Here is a 16,511-nt window from a genome sequence, read left to right on the forward strand (position 1 = left end):
CACTCCACAGCCATATGGAATTGTGCCAAGAGGAAGAGACTCCCACATGGAAATGGGTGTGTTAAACAGGCTGGGTCCTCAGATGAGCATGATTTGATTTGGATGGAAGCAGAGAGGCATCTGCTTCACAGATGCAAATTAAGAGAGGAAGTATCATTCAATTAAGAAAAGATAGGGAAAGAATGCAAAACATGGTTTCTACAATTCTTTGCAATCTCTTTACTGGCTATAGGAGGCATCTGTATTTCCTTGTGGGTAGTGAAGTGACATGTTACATCTAAGTGTCTTCTCTGGTCCCCACTCTTCTTGTATATCTGTATGTGCATTGGGAAACACAGGCAATGTTACACATCAGTTTTTTTCAACCTTGGCAAGTTTAAGATGGACTTCAGTTCCTAGAATTCCCCAGCCCAGAATGCTCCAACCCTGTTTGGTTTGGGGGCATCAGCAAAGAGTTACTGTCTTTGAGAGTATGTCCTGCAAAAACTCAGGAGTTTTCCCCTAGTGTTCCCTAAATAAAACAGTCATAATTTCCATCTCTAAAGCAGATTAGGAATTCTGTTCTCAATCACCTTTTGAGCAGAGCCTGATCTCTGAGTAAATAATCTACTGGTTTCTATTGGAGCATCATATTAAAATTTTATTTTAGTTTTCTGGAAACGCCAAGCTTTAATCTGGAGTTGAACAAGAATAATCTTAGTTTTCCACCTTCTTTCTACTCTGGAATTGCTTATCTCCCCTCAGAAAGCTGCCTTTTGTCTTTTAAAAGAACTAAACCTTATTTAGGTTATGGCATTCTTCTGACCATATTTGCTAAAGCCCATGCCTGAAAAAAAGTTGTATCTTCACAGTCACAAAATCCCATGAAACTTTGTGCAACAGGGGATGCATTCAGATTAAACCAAATCATGTTGTGCAATTATTCTAAGTCTTTTCCTCTGGCCTGATTTTTAATAGAAAGAAAAAAACAGAAAAAACATGAAGGTTATAATGAGGTCAGCTGATGGAACAATAAAGCAATGCTGGAGGCAACCAACAGGAATTTACAAATCATACTCAATTGGGACCAACAACTTTGTCACTAAGTGAAGTGGTCACTAAGTGAAACTGGGCTTGTGATCTTACTTCAACTTTCTTTTCCTTTACAGGTCTGCAAAGGTCGTAAAAAGTTATTTTCTCATCACTGTTTTAACAGCAGATAGTCAATAAATGAGGCAATTACTAAACAAGGACTGCCTGTATATCCCGCAGTCTGGGTGACTTCATATCCCTTTTGAGGATGCTGATAAAATAATTATTTACCTTTGTGGCATAAATTATAAAGGAAATATTTTTTTAAAAAAACTAATTTCCATCTTTCATCAAATAATGTTGACTGCTATTTCTTTGCTTTGGAAACATCCAATTACAGTAGAAATTAATATATTTTTTATTTATTCATTTGGTAAATGTATTTGGCCACCATCACACATATGTGACCCTGGGCAACAAAGTTTAAAAACAAGGCACTATAAATAATAAAAACATAACAATAAAAAGCATTAAGCCTGTAAAAGCAGTAAAATTATTAAAAGCAGAAAACATAAATGTTGGAAATCAAAATCCAAATTATTTTTTCCCAGAGGCTGAAGTCTATGTAACGCATCATGCATCCCCAACCAGGTAGTACTATAAGTTACAAAACTGAGCATCAGAAAAATTCCAAATGTTTGGAGAGAAAGAAGTTTTTAATTATATGAGGACAAAATGTTGTTTTGTCGCGACCCCATGGACAACGTTCCTCCAGGCCTTCCTGTCCTCTACCATCTTCTGGAGTCCATTTAAGCTCACGCCTACTGCTTCAGTGACTCCATCCAGCCACCTCATTCTCTCTCGTCCCCTTCTTCTCTTGCCCTCAATCTTTCCCAGCATTAGGCTCTTCTCCAGTGAGTCCTTCCTTCTCATTAGGTGGCCAAAGTATTTGAGTTTTAGCTTCAGGATCTGACCTTCTAAAGAGCAGTCAGGGTTGATCTCCTCTAGGACTGACCGGTTTGATCGCCTTGCAGTCCAAGGGACTCGCAGGAGTCTTCTCCAGCACCATAGTTCAAAGGCTTCAATTCTTTGGCGCTCAGCCTTTCTTATGGTCCAACTTTCACAGCCATACATTGCAACTGGGAAGACCATAACCTTGACTATACGCACTTTTGTTGGCAGGATGATGTCTCTGCTTTTTAGTGTGCTGTCTAGATTTGCCATGGCTTTCCTCCCAAGGAGCAAGTGTCTTTTAATTTCTTCTCTACAGTCCCCATCTGCAGTGATCTTGGAGCACAGGAAAATAAAATCTGTCACTACTTCCACTTCTTCCCCATCTATTTGCCAGGAATTGAGAGGGCTGGATGCCATGATCTTGGTTTTCTTAATGTTAAGTTTCAAGAGGACAAAATACACTTCTGGCAAAACACAAATATTAGGTTGAAATGGGAATCTTGGCTATGTTTTCTATCTGAAATTATGTCAATATTGAACTTAGAGCAATGGGGGGTGGGGGTGGAAATTAAGTAGCTAATGATACTCCATCAAAACCCAGTGTATGTTCCTTTTTAAACAAATACTTAACTATTTCTTAAAGTACTTTGAAGACAGCAAGAATCAGACCAAATGAGGTTTTTTCTGTTCTCCTCTCTTAGAACATTTTAAGGAACAGTATCTTCCAAGATCTTACTTATTTTACATACGATATAAATAAGTGGAAATACATTCAAGAGACGCTCATTTACACCTCGTTTTCACCAGTTCCTCTTTGACATTTTTCATTCTTACGTAGTTTTTCTCACGTCCTATACTTAGATACAATGCTTTCAGTGCCATATCAAAGGGGGTATTTAATATTCTACTTCTGCTATTTATGGGATAGGAGACATTTAGGAATCCGACGTTAAGGTAGGTTTATTCGTTTATTCGTTTATTATTAGTAGGTGAAGTGCACAAATATTTATACCCCTTAAAAGCTATTCATTCTACTGTCATTTTGTTCCTAACGTTAATGAAGTCTTGAGTGGCAAAAGAAGCAAAAGGCTGCAATCAAGCCTTTTGACACACGAATGCAACCAAACCGCCCAACTCTAATCACCGACGCTTCCCGGATGTCTCAGATTTCAATCTCTCTCACACACATACACAGCTGCCACCAGGTTGCAAAAGCTTTCTCACTGCCTCGGAACCTTTCTCCACCAATTGTGGGCGGGGCTTGGCATGTCACACCCCCCCCACACACACACCGCTTCCTGGCGCGCGGTTGCGGCGCGCTGCCGAGAAGGTGACCCGGGTGGAGGGAGGAGCTTGTTTGCCAACCATGCCCGGGTTGCACAAAACCGGGGGTCTCGTGGCGTCAGCAGCAGGCTCCTTCTGTCGGCTTTTTTTCTCGCAGGTAAGCACAGAAAACTGGAAATTTGCCGGAGGCCCCTCTCCCCCCCGTCTCCTTTCCTACGCCCCGAAATTCAATGACTTTTCATTTTGTGTTGCTTTTCCATACAGAGGCCGAAATGCAATTTTTGAACATTTTCTTGAGATGTCTGTAGAGAAGGATATATGTAGGGCAAGTGAGTCTGCTGCAGACCTTCATATAGAAAAACAGTGAACGCCAAATGGGATTTATTTTTGACTCGTTAACATTTCAAAAAAAATAAAAATACTGTAGTACAGTGTTTACTTCAGTGTCCCTGGCATGGTATAATGTGCAGAATTATTTTACTCTAGACTATCTCCTGTGTTTGAGCATGGAGTCTATCTCTCAGGCTCTAAAAGAATAGCTTTTATATAGGTCCATCCTAAAATGACACCCAAACAAGTGACATCCAAACACTGATTTCCTAGGAGTGCACCAGAGCAAACTTTCCTAGTTTACCAAACAGTTCTTAATGCCGTATTCAGAGTAGGCAAGTGATGAAATATATTTTACATTGTCTTAGTGCAAACACAACCTCTTATGTACTTCAGTGTAACATGACGCAAGTATGACAGGTCAGTTGCATAATGTCATGTTGGCCTCATTGTGGTTAGGAACAGACAGGTATGATGGGGCCAAAGGCTAAAATGAGAAATGATACACCACAAAAGATAGTTAAAAAAATAAACAAGGGCACAGTTGAATGTGCGTTTCCCATACATGCCTTTTCAAACATGATTCTCACTGGCTTCAGTGTGGATTTTCTCACATAAGATGAGAAATAATAAAGTCCTGACACAACGGGAGGTAGCGATTCCTAGAGGAATAAGTTGTGTTATGTAAAAAAACACTTTTATATAAAAACACTTGGAGTTTTTGGTTCTATCAAAACACTTTGCCAGGAATGGAAAACATGGGTCTCTGGTAGTTGCTGAACTTGAACTTTGATCAACTTTTGACACTATAAGCCAAGGTGTCAAACTGCCGCCCCGCGGTCTGGTTACATCATATGGAGGCCGTGCCCACCCAGCTCCAACAATGCAAAAACAGTTGCGATGTCACGACAGGTCATGTGATGCGGCGAGTTTGCCATAAGCCATAAACAAAGGGAAGGGAGAATGTTGAAAGTTAGTTGTACTTCAGCAGTATCTAGAAGGTCACAAAAATTCCATCTCTCCTTTAACAGAAGTTTTATTATTATTATATATGCCTGCAACCACTTCTCAATCCTAAAGGAAATCAATCCTGACTATCTTTTGGAAGAACAGATACTAAAACAGAAGCTCAATTATTTTGACCACCAACTGAGAAGAAAAGACTGATGTTGGGAAAAATTTAAGGCAAGAGGAGAAGTATTGTGTAGTGGGTTCTAGACCGCATGGAAGACGCCAGGCAGAGGAGTACAGCAAGCAGCTCTTTAATTGTGGGTGAAACTGTACTCAACCTTTGGGGTTACCTGAGTCCTTATATATACCTGGCCAGGTATCCACCTAGCCAATCCATTTGAACCTGGTATTCCCGCCAAGACCGCCCAATCCGCATCAGTCCCGGTACAGCGCCACCTGGTGGTATAAGTAGCGCTGTTGCTATGTTGTCACCCAAACCCCATACACAACAAGAAAGGAATGGCAGACGATGAGATAAGATAATTTTACTGACACAGTGGGAATGAGTTACGGCAGAATCAGGCAATGGAGGGTAGTGGGGTCTGTCTTGCTCTATGGTCCATGGGGTGGCAAAGAATCAGACATGACTTTAACAACTGAATAACAAGCAGCACTTCAGCCTTCATTTTGCTCTTTCCAAGTAGAAATCAAGCTGCTTAGCAAGTCAGAACAGGGAAGCCTCGGTCCATATTCCAGCAGCGTTACGACTTTATGAGATAATTAGATGTAGCAGGTAAGATGCTGGCCTAGTCCTTTCTTAGGCATGGAGGTCACCCAAGTGACTTGAGCCAATCGATTTTTCTCAGCCCAACCCACTCACAGGGTTCTTATAGGAAAAATCAGAGGAAATAATGTAAACTGTCTTGAGTTACACAAAATAAAGCAGAGTATAAATCAGGGAATAAAATCATGAGGATATCAAATCGTGGGCCACATATCAAAACTCAAAATATATCTATTATGGTAGTCTTCAACTTATAACCATTCATTAGTGACCATTTGAAATTACAATGGCGCTGAAAAAAGTAACGTATGACCATTTTTTACATGGCTATTGCTGCATCCCCGTGGTCACATGATCAAAATTCAACCGCTTGGCAACTGACACGTATTTTTGATAGTTGCAGTGTCCTGGGGTCATGCGATCACCTTTTGTGACCTCCTGACAAAGTTAGTGGGGAAACCAGGCTCAGTTAACAACCCTGTAAGTAACCTAGCTGCAGTCATAAAAAGGGGCAGAATGCACTTAACTGTCTTGTTTAACAAAGGAAATCGGTTATGATCATAAGTCAAGAACTTCCTATATTTAGTTAAGACAAATGCAGCAATCAGATGTTGAGTGCACCAGAAGATGACTTTGGAAGTGAACATTCAAGGTAGAAAATGGGTAGGTGAATATATTTGTACCTTAGTTCTGCTATATTCAATTTCTGCATCTCCTCACAGCAGAAAGGAGTGGAAGAGGAAAAAAATGTGTACTTCTCCCTATTTTCAACTGCATGCCTTGAGCTTTTTAACTTAATAAAGGATGGCATTAGTTAATTGGACATCTCATTTTTTTTATACGGCCAATGCTTTCTTGCTTGCCTGATTGCAGGTAAGAAGCTGCTCAGCTCTTTCAGCTTCATCAGTCAAACCAGTGGTTGCAGCCAAGGAACCTTTTCCAGTGGACTTAATAGCAGAGAAACGCTATGCCTGGTGTGCTTGTGGACATAGCCAAAAGCAGGTAGACTTGCAGCATTACTCCAGGTTTCTTTTATCTTCATTTTGGTTCGAACTTGGAATCCACTGTCTTAACAAATCTGGGCAGAGGGTCAATCCACTATTGCAATAGTTATATTGGCTGAGTTTGAAGAAGCCACTTCTCCTTTTGCTAATACAAAGTTTTAAAAACACATAAAAGCTTAAAAAAAAAGATTCCAAAACAAACTTGCCTCTTCAGACTTCCCAGGTTAGGGTGGTGTTGTTATTTTAATCTGAGGGGGAAAAATGCAACTATAAAATATAAAATTCATAGACAGGCAATGCTTTCTTTTGTTAGGTTTGTTTACAGTCTTGGTTTTGTATGTATCTAACAGCCCTTCTGTGATGGAACCCATAACAAAAGTTCCCCAGAAATCTCTCCCCTGAGATTCACAGCTGAAAAATCGAAAAAGGCCTGGTTATGTGGGTGCAAATATACTAAGAATCCTCCCTACTGTGATGGCACCCATAAAGAAGATTTTGTGCAAAAGACTGACCTTCATACTCAGCCACAGACCTAATGGGAGTCCATTGTGGAAATGGAAGAAGAGACAGAACTCATCAGGAAATCAGACTTGGGGTTAATGCTTCGAGACATCCTACTGTGGAAACTTTATTAAAGTGAAGGGGAGCTGGAGGACCCTTACATGTTTTTATTCATGTTGGTAAAGCCTGGAAAAGGAAATTTATTTTTTATTTTTTATTTTAATTCCATTTATATCCCGCCCTTCTCCGAAGACTCAGGGCGGCTTTACAAACTTAGCAGTAGCCTTCATTCTATGCATATGCCTGCTTATTAGGGCTTTCACACACCCCAAGCGGCATTATTACAAAGTCAGCTTAATTGCCCCCAACAATCTGGGTCCTCATTTTACCTACCCCGGAAGGATGGAAGGCTGAGTCAACCTTGAGCCTGGTGGGATGCGAACCTGCACTAATTGCAGGCAGCTGGTGTTACTTAAGGAGGCATTAGCCCACTGCTCCACCAAGGCTCTGAGCATTATATCCCTCTTGCCTTGGTGAATCTTCCCAGAGAGCAGGAGTTCTGTTTCACTTGCTTTAAAATTAGCCGTACTGCAAGTCTTCTATTTGACAATTTGCTGCTAATAAGATCAGTGCTCAAAAATTGGTTCATTAGACCTGAAATGTTTTACTTTAGTACCTAAGGGGCAACCTGCAGCCCCAAGCAGTCTTCTCTTTGCACCCCCAGCTCCCACTGACCCTGTCTAGTGAAACTGATAGTAGTTACTTGCCCATTGCCACTCTGAGACGGCAAACAGAAAACAATTGGTAGTTAGTATATGGAATGCCAGTTAAAAAGCAGGTAAGTCAGCAAGTTACAGCTGAACTATATTTTATGGAAGATCTGTCCTGAGATAAGATAACCTTTATTGTCACTTTTTTCTGTGAACACACTGGCAGACATAATTGTCAAGTGCTATTAAAATGTTGCCCATATTATATTGATAAATATGTACTAACAGGCAGAATAATGGAAGCTTAATGCATATGGCTTTGGGTAGTTTGTAATAAACAGTTCAGTTTTAACTTTGGTTTTGACATATAATGCAAACACGCACAATTATGTTTCATCGAGGAGATACAAATTTTCTCTTAATTTTTCTCCCTAGTTCTGCATTCTACATATTTCTAGGGAACCCTGAGCAAAGATTCCCTTATCTTCCAGGATATCGTCACTTGGACTGCCTCAGAATAGGAAGTTGCCATTTTTGGCACAAGTGATAGTTTTTCTCCTGTGCTTAAGCAATTACGCCATCTGAGTGGGAGTCAGAGTCAGCTTGGTGGCGTCACCTCTGCTGCAACTAAACCCAACCTTGTCAGCAATTCCTGTCTTGGGCAATCACCTGCTTCTATCCAGGCAATTCAGGTATAAAACCTCCTTTCAAGAGATCAGAGGTTAGATTGCATCACTGTCTATGTAGCTGCTAGGACTCCTATATGGCCAGCCTAGACTAATAGTTGCAGTTTTTCAGTTACTTAACAGCATTAGGCTAAATGCTGCTGCTATTCACAAAAGCCTCTACCCAGAAAATTTTGAGTAAAAGAAAGGCTGACTCACAAGAAGCACTTTTTGATCAATTTGCTCATTTTAGTAACTTCTTGTGAGCTACTAAAGAAAAATTCATTGCCCACCTCGTTTTTTTATTCCATTTTTCAATAGATTTTAGAGTAGTTTGAATTAATCTGAAAGGAAAGTAGTTACTCCAAGGAAAGAAACAAAAGATTGATCCCATGCCATATAGAAGAGAGACTTAACCAAAAAAAGGGGGGAAAAGTGTAGGAACTTATTCTGTGAATGCCACTGAAGGAAAAGAAAGTTGTGTTTAGCTAGATAGCTCTATTTTCCATATATTTCAAGAAATTATTTAGTGAATAAATATGCCACTTTGGGAAAACCTGAAGCATAAAAAAATCCCATCTTCTTCTGTTTCAAACATAATTTAAAATTCCATTATAATATTTGTGGTTTTCAACGATGGTCGGGGATCTTCATTGTAACAAAGTGTCATCCTTACAACAGCATAATTAAATATCCAATAATTTATATAAGATCAAAACATACAATAAAATAGCAGAATCATTTAAATAATGTGCACCTTTGAGAGGGGTTTTTTTTTTTGCAAGGTAAAGGTAAAGGTTCCCCTGCACATGCGTGCTAGTCGTTTCCGACTCTAGGGGCTGGTGCTCATCTCCGTTTCAAAGCCAAAGAGCCAGCACTTGTCCGAGGACGCCTCCATGGTCATGTGGCCGGCATGACTAGACGCCAAAGGCACACGGAACGCTGTTACCTTCCCACTGTGGTGGTCCCCATTTTTCTACTTGCATTTTTACGTGCTTTCGAACTGCTAGGTTGGCAGAAGCTGGGATGAGTAACAGGCGCTCACTCTGTTACACGGCACTCGGGATTCGACCCACCAAACTGCCGACCTTCTGATCGACAAGCTCAGCGTCCTAACCCACTGAGCCACCGCGTCCCTATTTTTGCAAGGTAAAAAGGCATAAATAATGTCAGGTCCATGAATAAAACATCCAAGAAGGGATACAGATGTGAGCAAAAAATAAGAGTTTGCTTTATGAGATCAGGAAGGTGGACTCTTTAGTATTCCCAAAACCATCATCACGTGCAGTGAATTGCTTGGTGTGGCTGGGCTGCAGTTCGAGTGCTGTACAGCTTCTCTGCTCTCTGTTCAAAGGCTGAGACCATTCGTTTGACTACCTCATTAAAGAAAAGATTAGCCAATTGCGAATGGAAGGTGGATTTGAATTCAAAGGAGACCTGGAAATGAGGTGAAATAAAATCAGTTTGCATAAGTAGACACACACACATAAGTAGACACCTAGACACACACACACAGACACATATATGTATATATAAAAGATTTTTCATGTTTTACCTATCTACGCCTGCTTAAGTAAATGTACAATAGTACCAGGACATCAGTACCACAAAAACTAAACATGAAGCGAACTGATCATTTGGTGACAAATTTACAGTGCTGAAATAATTAGTATACATGAACCTTTGTACTTGTGATAAAACTGGACTTTGCCAACTTACAAATTCTTGCCCCATATTCTGTTGGTTTTGGAGTCACTCCCCTTTATCAGGAACTAGTATATGAAAGGCACTTACATAAAACTTGAGCATGCAAGAATCCAGGTGTCCTGTGTGTCCTGGCTTAAATTGCCACAGTGTCTCCAGATGCCGAAATAACTGCCCATCTTTACTCACAGCCTGAAAGATAAGACAAATCAGCAAAATCAATGCCTGCTTGTTTAAACTCATTTAAAAAGGGAAAAAACCAGCTTGCACTTGACAGCTCTTTTGCTGTAGGATTAATCTGGTGGTCGTTGAACTCAGGCAGAATGGCTAGTAAAGCTAGCATCTAAAGAACTATTTTCCCCCCATTATTTTCAATCATAGTAACAAAAGAGGATTTGCTTTAGAAATTATTTAAAGCAACAGAAATTCAAGAAAGTTCTCACAGGTGCAATCATTTAATGATTAGGGAACCAAAAGATGAGCATGAATGTCCTGAATTGTTTTCCTGCAACCTGCAGCTATCTTGGCTAATTCCAAAGGAAGATTTCAGGAAGAAATGCCCCTAATGGGAAATATCTTAAAGGACTCCTGTATTTGAGAAACTTGGAGAAATTCCTCTTCCCATGAAAAAAGTCAGAGAAACTCTCCACCTGATCTGTGTCCAGAAACATGATGGATAATTTAGAGCATTTTTCAGATAAGCAGCCTTCAACACCCAGAATTCCAAGCAACTATGGTCATTGTTGGGATTTTGGGAGTTCAATTCCACTCAGTTGAGGATGCCATGGCTGGGGAAGGCACACAAGATAACTGCATAACAAAAACGTTTCCTGCAATATATATGGGAAGGGTAGAGGGAAACTGGAATCACTTGACAACTGAATACTCTTGACATAGGACCCAACTATGGCACTTATCAATTGCACAAAACAAAATAGATGAATTTTTGAACATGTATGGTACTGTGACTTAATAGAATTTCACATATACATTTTATTTTATTTTATTATTTTTATTTAATAGATTTATATGGTTTCTCACCTCTCAAACAAAACTCTGGGTAGCAAACAACATTTAAAAATTACAGACCAAGCAATAAGAAAAGCAAGAAGGGACATACCATGGCAACCAAGGAAAGTAGTAACCAACCCATCTGGCCTCAACTAATCAAAACCCATTGCCTGAAAGAATAGCCATGACCTAAAGGCATTCTGAAAGGCCCACAGAATGGGGGCTAACTTAATGTCAGGTGATACACATTTCTTGATAGGGATTAGTATCATGCCACCTCTAGGGGAAAAACAATACTGGAATTTGTATTTTCAGATTAAAGGGTTTGGGTAACAAAAATACATTTTTAAAAAAAGGATGAATGTGGAGACCAGCATTCTCTAACTTGGTATGCTCCACATACATTATTAGATTATGGCCTTCAGCATCAGTATATCCTGAAGGCAACAGGTTGTGGTCAACTATAGCAAATCTTCAAGTGAGGAAATATTAAAAACCTCAGTATTAATGTGTTAAAAAAGGGAATCCAATTTTGGCTTTGATGACTTAGCTGAAGTTTGTCACACATCAACTGATAAGCTGTTGCACACCAATGTTCTTTCTGAAAGGACAATGACATAATATAGTTTCTCCCAGGCTGCTGTTGCTTTGTGTGTGAAGAGAGCAATGCCCAAGAAAGGGGAAATGAATCATAAGCAGCAGCTACAATAGTTGAAACCAGATTCAGGTTGGGTTAACAATATTATCCCTCAGGGACAATCAGGAGAGTGGTCAAAAAAGTCAAGATGACAGCGACACAATTGAAACACACAACTGGTTGATCCACAAAATGGCTGACCACATTTCAGTCTGATAAGATAATCTGAATCCAAATAACTCTGTTAGTTTCTGATTCAAAGTGTCATTACAGCCCAGAAGATTGGGTTAACTGAATGAACCATGGATAAATAATTTGGGGGTTAGAGCATCTTGTGAATGCAGCCACTTTCTGAAAAAAACAAGGCACTCAATTTGTAACCAGAACTTTAAACCATCCGAATATCATGCATTACCCGGATTTGACAGTGAGGCACTGAGGAGATCTCCGAGACATAGCGCTCAACCACAGGAGGAAATCCCACTTCCAGTTCGGCCCTGGAGACTTCGTTGTGAAGGGAAATTATGCGGGAGCAGTTACACCAGGGAACAAAGAGCTGGTAGCTGCCAACATCAGCTACAATGTCATACATTTGGTCAACAGAGTACCTGCATGAGCAGAAGTAATGGAAATGGTGAGCAAAAACCAGGGCATTAATCGGCATTAAAGACAAAGACAGGAAAGCTTAAACTCTTGGATCAAGTGAAATCACCCTCCAAACCTTTATTAGCACTAAACCATGGATAACTGTGAACTGTATCTGAAATATTACCCAGTTTTGATCATTGCTTCTCAAATAGTTAGGAAAAGATCAAGAGTTTCTGTGAAAACAAGCATTTCAGGTTGAGGGAAAGGTCCTTTTATTTGGCAGGGAAAATAAATGGATGAAAATAAGGTCTTTCACACCAAATTTTGGCAGGACAATCTCCGGACATGAGAAATGTGCATATGGCTACATCTGCTTAACAAGTTATGAAAATCTAGCCATCAGTTCTTTTACTTGATTCTTCATAGTTCTTAGATTTTTAATATATGCCAAGTAATCAATAAAAGGATGCCTCTGAAGACGTAGAGTATTTTCACTGTGGATACAGACCTATATCTGGAATGACCTAAATATATGGTTACATATTACCAAATGTTCCAAAGTAGAGCCAAATTCTAAACTCCCTACATGGAAAAGCGATCAATAGATACTACTAGCAGACAACTGGATAATTATGTTTCATTAAGTGAGATCTCAATACCGCTATCCCACCAAGTGAGACCTCAACCAGGGACTAGCTTAGAATCATAGTTAGAACTGAGCTACTCACGGGAGTTGACGGATTTCAGTATATTCCACGCGTTTGGCACCAAGTAGAGGAGCTGCAAGATTGAGGAAGGACCGGGCCTGCTTTCTCATAACTGATCTGGAGTCCAGGAAAGAACATGAATTCATAATTAGAGAACTAAGGAACCTCCTAGAGCTTAAACATCTCCAGTGAAGCATACTGGGCATAGTAGTGGGGATGATCCTGTAGAAAAGAGAAAAGGAGACATCAAAGATGGCAAAGCTGAGAACAGGGAATGGTGAGCTTCCTTATTTCTCATCTGAAGGCAGATAATGCTGTTGATAAGAGCTTCCCTTAGGACTAACATAGTTGGCAGGCAATCCTCAACCTTCTCCAAGTCATGAGATTCCAAAATTCCCAGATAATGAACAGCTACAATTACAAGTAACAACTACTAGCCAATCTTAAATAATTCCTGGGAAAGGAAAGGGAGGGGAAGGGAGGGGAAGAAATGGAAGGGAAGGGAAGGAAAGAGGAAAGGGAAGGAGAAAGGGAAAGAAGGGAAGAGGAAAGGAAAGGAGGAAGGGAAATATAGAATCTGGGAGAAAAATCTTTGAAGAAAGCATGAAAATCCACTCCTATAACACCTCTAGGAGAATTATACAGGCATATTTGTATTGTTTAGTTCTCAGACTTGACTGTAACTATTTCTTTTTTATTTGAAACATTTAAAGGGCATCGGTACTTCTCTAAATAATTGGAGAATTCAGAAAAATCAATTTTAATCCTTGATGCATTCTTTTCTCCATTTCCAATAGTGCATTTGTATATTTAAGACTTGTTTAGCATATTTGGTTTTATTTTGCTTTCACTCTGTACTTGTTTTTATTTCTTTTAAGGTTTTATTTATATTCTGCTACAAGTAAAATTAGCTTTATTATGGGAATTACTCAAAGATTTAATTAAACAAATCAAGTTATCTAAATTCGAGAATCGGTAAATAATTCCCACTGAACTTAGTGCAGCTTAATAGAGAGTAGGTTTAATTGATCATTGTCTCACTGTGAAGAATGAGGGGTTCAAAATGCTTATTTTTATTAAATTACATCAATTCCAAGTATTAAATATAATTTATTAAATTATATTAAATATTTAACAAACTGGCTATTAAATCCATTATACTGAATGAATGATTCTACTGATTATCATACTAAGCAGATGTATTCCTAAGCCTCAGAAGTTAATTAAGTGAAACTCACAATGGATTCATTGATTTACATTATTGGAATTATATACTGTGTTCAGTGATTACGGGATTTTAGCCTAACATATTTAGCAATCCCCGAGTTCAAGAATCCTGTGTGTGTACGAACATATTAGTTTAAGTATATGCTATGATTATTGTTCAATGTTCACTGAAGTGATACCTAAGAATCTTTTAGAATTGTTACTCTGAAGAAATAAACCCACGGGATTCCGTGGTACTATGCCCAGATGCTTATCTGCTTTAAGTTTTTAAGTCTTAAACATCATTGCAAACAGAAATGTTACGGTGGCCATCAGAATAAAATGGATTTCCATGTCTTCCTAATACTTTAGCAAGCGTTAATGCTTTAATAAAAGAGAGGTGCAGCTTTCACATAAACACGCTCTGGCTAAATGAATCCCTTTTCTATGGCATTCCCACCAACAAAATATCTAGCCCAGTTTAATATATCATGCGAATCCAGCCAGCCTCCCGCCATGGGACCCGCCTGCTTTCCTGCTCCTGGCAGCGCGCTTCGCCCAGATTCAGTTTGGGGAAAAAGGAAAGCGGCATCAAGAGAAGACAAGACAGGATCTCCCGATCATCCGAGCCTCCCCCCCCCAAAAAAAACCACCATTTCTTCCTCTAGCGCTCCCTTCTTACCGAGCTCCAGTTGGAAAGCGCGGACTCAAACTGCTACCGAAAAGTCCCCGAAAGGCATCCAAACTCTTGCTGAGGTGCCTGGCTCCAGCCATCGCTCAAATAATGCCGCCTGAGAGCTAGTGATTCGGAATGAACCTGCGAAAAACCAGAAGTAACTCCGCCCTCCAGCTGACTCTGCTCCTCCCCTTCACACCCTTCCAGGCGCGCCCGATCCGCCCACCGCGACCACGCTGGCTTTTTTTTTTTTTTGAGAATAAGCTCCATTATTCTTTACAAAGATAAGAAGAAGTCCAGTTTCCCCATTTCGGATTTTAAAAGACCTTTTAACATCCATGGGTGAGCTAGGATCGTATATGCGTTCTCGGATGAAATCTGGTTGGCAAGTGTGTGGCCAAGGGTAACTTTATCCGCACCGAGCAGTTTTCGTTTGAGTGTTTTAACTTGATTTTACTGAAGTAGCAAGTTGGCTAGATTCAGACAAGCACTAAACCATAACTCCGGACTGCCCCCGACCTGCGCTCGTTTCGCCGGGACCTGAAAACCTGGCTTTTCGATCTATCTGGCCCGGACTGAGGGGGTTTTTAGTTTTAAGTTTTAACATTGTTTTATTGTTGGGCTATTATTAATTTAATTCTTTTTAATTCTATTTTTATCTTAATTGCCCTGAGTCCTTCGGGAATAGGGCGGTATAGAAAAATAAATAAATAAATAAATAAATAAATAAATAAATAAATAAATAAATAAATAAATAAATAAATAAATAAATAAATAAATAAATAAATAAATAAATAAATAAATAAATAAATAAATAAATAAATAAATAAATAATTAATCGAAGCTGAAATTCCACCTCCTAACAGCGTATTGTGCAAAGGCTGCGTTGTGATATGGCTAGTTGGGGGGTGGGGGGTTGGTGCTTTCTGAACTTGCTTGTTTTTTGCAGACGTTTCATTACCCAAATTAAGTAATATCATCAGTGCTAGTAAGGAGTGCAGTTTGCCGTCAGTTTATATTCTGGTGGCTTGCCTTTCAGTGTTGGTGGGGGTGGTCTTAAGAGACTCTTTGGCTGGGCTGTTTGCTGTTGGCTTCATTGGCAGTTTCTTGATTGGGGTCTTGTTTACTTGATTGCTGGTCTGATTAGATTAACCTTGGAGTTAATCTATACTGATCTGGGTGCTGATTGGAGAGGTGCTTGGGTCTTTTTGTTCCTTTTTGGGCTGGGTGATAATCTATAGATGTTGTTAATGTCTATGTCTACATGTCTATGGATTTGTCAGTGTGCCAGGCTTCTAGAAATTCTTGGGCATTTTTGGACTTGGCTTGGTATAATAATAGTAGCAGTAGTAGTAATAATAATAATAATAATAATAATAATAATAATAATAATAATAATAATAATAATAATAATAATAATAATAATAATAAAACAACCCAGGGTCAACAAGGACTGCGTCAGATGCTATGGCTCCTGGACATCTGTCAAAAAATGGGCCACAGGGCTCAGTTGTTACTGCTGGGGAACCAGAGCGTATAACTGTAAAGCGACTGGAACAAAAGCGCAAAACCTGGACAACCGAAGAAAATCGAGAAATCATCCAATGCTACTACCAGGCAGAACCAACAACCAGGGGATTTCAAAAAAGAATGATGCAACTGTGGAAGGAAAAACGTCCGGAAAGTGATGTAACTGAACAACAATTAATGGATCAAAGACGTTACATCATCCGTAATAAACTTTTTACAGATGTGGAAATTCAACATCTAGAAACATTGGCTAAAAAG

The 16,511-nt window shown here is 39.5% G+C and overlaps 2 protein-coding genes across 4 annotated transcripts; one reads left to right on the forward strand and one right to left on the reverse strand.

Annotated features, from left to right (window-relative positions):
• Positions 1 to 3,300: 3,300 nt before the first annotated feature.
• On the forward strand, positions 3,301 to 7,273 carry CISD3 (CDGSH iron sulfur domain 3). Of its 2 annotated transcripts, none has more exons than XM_081342978.1 (3): positions 3,301 to 3,406; positions 6,188 to 6,316; positions 6,669 to 7,273. In XM_081342978.1, the coding sequence occupies exons 1-3, from the start codon at positions 3,332 to 3,334 to the stop codon at positions 6,852 to 6,854; spliced, it is 390 nt and encodes a 129-aa protein (XP_081199104.1). In that variant the 5' UTR covers positions 3,301 to 3,331; the 3' UTR covers positions 6,855 to 7,273. The 2 variants fall into 2 exon arrangements, with proteins under 2 accessions (XP_081199104.1, XP_081199105.1); XM_081342979.1 differs by lacking the exon at positions 3,301 to 3,406 and adding an exon at positions 5,825 to 5,977.
• Positions 7,274 to 8,880: 1,607 nt separating this feature from the next.
• On the reverse strand, positions 8,881 to 15,575 carry LOC308676913 (coenzyme Q-binding protein COQ10 homolog B, mitochondrial-like). 2 transcript variants are annotated; one of them, XM_081342977.1, is made up of 5 exons: positions 14,730 to 15,575; positions 12,863 to 12,958; positions 11,962 to 12,154; positions 9,989 to 10,090; positions 8,881 to 9,631 (listed from the first exon to the last, which is right to left on the reverse strand). In XM_081342977.1, exons 1-5 carry the CDS (start codon positions 14,819 to 14,821, stop codon positions 9,473 to 9,475), a joined length of 642 nt encoding a protein of 213 aa, XP_081199103.1. In that variant the 5' UTR covers positions 14,822 to 15,575; the 3' UTR covers positions 8,881 to 9,472. The 2 variants fall into 2 exon arrangements, with proteins under 2 accessions (XP_081199103.1, XP_081199102.1); XM_081342976.1 differs by having other exon boundaries at positions 12,863 to 13,063.
• Between the last annotated feature and the right edge of the window lie 936 nt (positions 15,576 to 16,511).

This window comes from Vipera berus, assembly GCF_964194415.1.
Source record: "Vipera berus genome assembly, chromosome: Z".
Lineage (NCBI taxonomy): Eukaryota > Metazoa > Chordata > Lepidosauria > Squamata > Viperidae > Vipera > Vipera berus.

Bases quoted from the DNA above. Each gene is read 5' to 3' on its own strand.
- CISD3 (XM_081342978.1), top strand. From the start codon at position 3,332: ATGCCCGGGTTGCACAAAACCGGGGGTCTCGTGGCGTCAGCAGCAGGC. The intron at 3,407-6,187 runs GTAAGCACAGAA...GCCTGATTGCAG, and splicing joins GTCGGCTTTTTTTCTCGCAG to GTAAGAAGCTGCTCAGCTCT. The intron at 6,317-6,668 runs GTAGACTTGCAG...TGTATCTAACAG, and splicing joins GTGGACATAGCCAAAAGCAG to CCCTTCTGTGATGGAACCCA.
- LOC308676913 (XM_081342976.1), bottom strand. From the start codon at position 14,821: ATGGCTGGAGCCAGGCACCTCAGCAAGAGTTTGGATGCCTTTCGGGGA. The intron at 10,091-11,961 runs GTAATGCATGAT...CTTATCTTTCAG, and splicing joins TGCCTCACTGTCAAATCCGG to GCTGTGAGTAAAGATGGGCA. The intron at 9,632-9,988 runs GTAAGTGCCTTT...CCTCATTTCCAG, and splicing joins CTTGCATGCTCAAGTTTTAT to GTCTCCTTTGAATTCAAATC.